The sequence below is a fragment of the Chaetura pelagica genome, unplaced genomic scaffold, assembly GCF_000747805.2.
Source record: "Chaetura pelagica isolate M959 unplaced genomic scaffold, ChaPel_1.0 scaffold215, whole genome shotgun sequence".
NCBI classification, from domain to species: Eukaryota; Metazoa; Chordata; class Aves; order Apodiformes; family Apodidae; genus Chaetura; species Chaetura pelagica.
In genome coordinates this window covers 189,893-193,464 of record NW_009953206.1, presented here as the reverse complement: position 1 = coordinate 193,464, position 3,572 = coordinate 189,893, and the positions used below count along the sequence as shown (strand labels likewise).

Here is a 3,572-nt window from a genome sequence, read left to right as displayed (position 1 = left end):
AATGCCGCAGCCTCACCCAGCTGGACTGTCCCCGGCCAGGCCAGGAGCAGCTCTCACCCCAGGGCACCCTCCTGCCACCCTGCAGCCAGGTATGCTGGGGACGGGGCTTGGGGGGGTCGACAGCTTCATGATGACCAATGACACCTCCTTCAGAGACCTGAATCTTTGCTCCCAAAGGGTTTTCCAAGGGGAGGTGTTGCTGGAGAGGTCCCTGCAGAGCCAGGCAGGGCCACGTGCTGTGACACACACTGTGCACATCTTGCCTGTTTGCCTTTGCCAGGAGCTCTGGCTTAATAGCCTTGATTTAAGAGTTTCAGTAGTCCCGGGGGGATTGAGACACTTCAAGCTGTATTAGGGATGTGCAGTAATTCCCAGGGCTGCTCCGGAAGGTTTAGCTCTTTGTTTAATCCTCCTGAGGGCCCCGTGGTGTCTGTGATGCCAGAGTGGGTGTCTGCTGGGACAGACTGCACTGGGGCTGCACGGTACCAAGTTAGGCTGTAATGCTGGAAGCTTAAAACATTGCTCAGAGACCTGCCTGAAGGGGATTTGACTTGCACAGAGCCTTTTCAATCCCTGCATGCTTTTTAAAAACTATATTCCCTCCTTTGTTATAAATGTGCATTTCTATTCCTCTTTGTGGAGGACCTTGGTGCCCTTGTGCAAAGTTGGAAATGAAGATGTGCACTTTATCAAAGCAGACCTGGGGTTTCTGTTGGGTGCAGGAGGAGCTGGCAGTGAGGTTTGGTTGTCCTCTGAGCTTTGCTTTGCTCCTGTTTGGGGCTCTGAAGCATTCACTGTGCTCGTGATCCCTGGGAGGAACATACTGGGTTATTGGTGCTTGGAAGAAAATGGTCTTGACAGAACCTGAAGCTAATTGAGGTTTATCCTGTAAGTGATGCATTGCAAAGGGACTCGGAGTGGATTCTACACTGAGCCTTGAGGTATTTGAATAAGGGTGTGAAGCCAAATTTGTGAGTGTTCACATCTCCTTCAGGGGTTGTTGGGCTTCCCCAGCAGCGTGAGAAAAGCTCAATTTTTAGAACAATTAGAAAGGGTTGTTTCTTCCTCAGGCTGATAACAGCAGCCAGGGGTTATTGATGCTCCTGATATGAACAGGGAGATTGTGCTTCCGGGCAGTTCATCACTCTGACACGTGTCTGGGGTGATCCCAGGGAGGGGCAGGTGTTCTGTGCCCAGGAAACAAAAGTCTATGATTGCAGCAGCAAAGAGAAACCCAGAACCCATCCTGATCCCGGGCAGGGATCACATCCCTGAACTCTCTCTGCCCAGCAAAGCGCTGCTGGGAGCCCCAGTACCTGTGCTGGGAAAGACAGCAGGGCTGGGGGGGCTGCATGGGCTGGTTTGGGGGTGAATGAGGGCAGATCACTGCAATAAAGCTCTGTTTGTGGATAATGGATAGTCAGAGAAAAATAATCTTCAAGTTCCCTCGATCTGAGCCCATGCACAGGCAGCCCTGGTGTCCTTCTGTTGGCCAAGAAGGTCTCGCTGCTCAGAAGGAGGATGGAGGGAAAACAGAGCCAGAATTCCAGGAGACTCATATTGTGCCTAAACACACTGGGTGGGGAAATAGGGGATTGCTCACTGAAAACACAAGTGATTTAAATTAATAGCTGGCATAGTTGGAAGTCATTAAATAGTATTATCAAATGTAAGCAAACTAGAAGCATCAGAGAAATAGCTACTTTATTATCACGTAGTTAAGTACTGCTACCATGTAATACCAAGCATTAGTAATTTGGGCTGTGATCCAGCCAAGTACTTGTGTGAGTTAGATTTGGGTTCCAGATTAGCCTCCCTGGGTGAAATCCAGACTCTGCCCAAGCCTTGGCTGGTCTTGGCAGCACCAAGAGTTTCAGCAGAGCTGGCTGTGCCCTTCCTGCCTGCAGGTCACTGGTGAGGGGGGGTCCTCTGGGGGTGCTTGTGCAGGTAACCATTAACTGCTGCTGAAGCAAGGTGTCAAAATGACTTGTGGTGGTTTTGTTTGGCTGTTCTTTTATGGGGCTGATCTCCCAAGCAGATGGACCAGAATGGAAAAGGGAGGGCTCCCTGGGGAAGCCCATGGGGCAGTACCATGGGACTGGGAAAAGCTCAGGGCTGAGGCTTCCGTGAAGACTCAACTCCTGTGCCATTCATCCTCCCAACACTTGCTTTCTGCTCGGGTTGCACATGCTCAATTTAAGCTTCTTTCTCTTCTAAATATAGCCTGGTGGAGCTGAGGAGGGTTGTGCTGCTGCAGAAGCACTGGTGCTGCTAGGAGAGTTTATTTATTCACGACGTTAAAGTTGCTTTGTGAACGTGCCATTTGGATTCTTGCCTTCCCCTTTGAGATGCAGATGTTGTGTCCTTGACTTCCCGGTTTGTATTCAGGGGATGCTGTTGGGTATGGAGCTATCAAAGGCTTGTAGCAATTTAAATCCTTCAGCTCACAGATACAGATGGAAGGGTATGAAACACCAGCTGCAACCTACCAAGAGGGGAAGAGGTTTTTGTGCATGGATGGAAGCTGGTGTGAAGATCTTGGAGCTGTTTTGGACCAGTCAAAGGAGACCTGTGACCAAAAGGAGTGAGCCCCATTTTACAAGGATGGTTTTGCTGATGGTCCCACTGCAGTTAGCCAAGTTGGGGACTAGAGCCCAGGCTCCCTGTGCTCACTGGCCTGGCACGAAAATAACCCTTTGGTGATGGTGAGAGTTGTGCCTGGGAAGGGACCTGAAGGAAGTGGCACAAAACAGCCACAAGGGCACGGCAGTGCCTCCTCTGCTGGGCTGGTGGGTGCTGGAAGAGAGAGCAGAAGCAGCAGGGTGAGGATGTTGCTGCTGCTTTGGCCTCCCTGAGAGCAGTGTCCTGGGTACTCTGTGGGGCTGTATCTGAATTGGCATTTTTAGTAACTATCAGGGGAGCTCTTTCTGGTAAATCTGGCTTTGCCAGAACACCTGATACGAGTTCTGCAAACCTGATGGTGCATGGCCTGGAAAAGCACTCCTGATTTTGGTGTTAAGCTGTACTCCTCATGTGAACATCTCTAGTGATTTTGTAGCTCTTCAGCACACCTGCCCAGAAACACCTGTGATCTTCACTGCAGAGGGAGATCCCAGCTACTTCCAGAGCTGCTGGGGACACTGCAGGTTGTTGGTGGGATGGTGCTGGTTCCAGAGGGGCCAGGGGACATGGAGGAGGCAGCTCTGGGGATGGGTCTGTGCCAGGCTGCTTTGCTGTGGGGATGGGGGAGCAGGGACGTTGCTGTCACTCTCAGGCTCTTTCCAAGGCCAACACGGGATTGGAATTGATCTGAAGCTGGTGCTTCTTGCAGACACAACCGAGGAGCTCAGCAGGGTTTCCCTGGGCTGCTCCCAAAGCCATCTCAGGTGCTCCTGCTGCTCCAAAAGGAGCTGTGGGGCAGAGAGGCTCCCAGTGCCCTCCAGTGTGTTGGGACCAGAGGCTTCTGGCACCCCAAGGAGGGTCTGGGGCCTCGTCCTTGCCGTCCTTCCCCCTCCTGGGCAGCGTGGCCGGGCCGGTCCAGCCTGGGCTGCCCGGGGTTGTGTCCCCAGGGC

The 3,572-nt window shown here is 52.3% G+C and overlaps 1 protein-coding gene across 1 annotated transcript in view; it reads left to right on the top strand.

Moving 5' to 3' along the window:
- The window catches only part of RASSF5 (Ras association (RalGDS/AF-6) domain family member 5), a 20,081-nt gene that overhangs the window by 4,049 nt on the left and 12,460 nt on the right, over positions 1-3,572 (top strand). The window contains exon 3 of the mRNA XM_009997518.1: positions 1-89. Coding sequence (XP_009995820.1) covers positions 1-89 — 89 coding nt within the window. The remainder of the gene's footprint in view (positions 90-3,572) is intronic.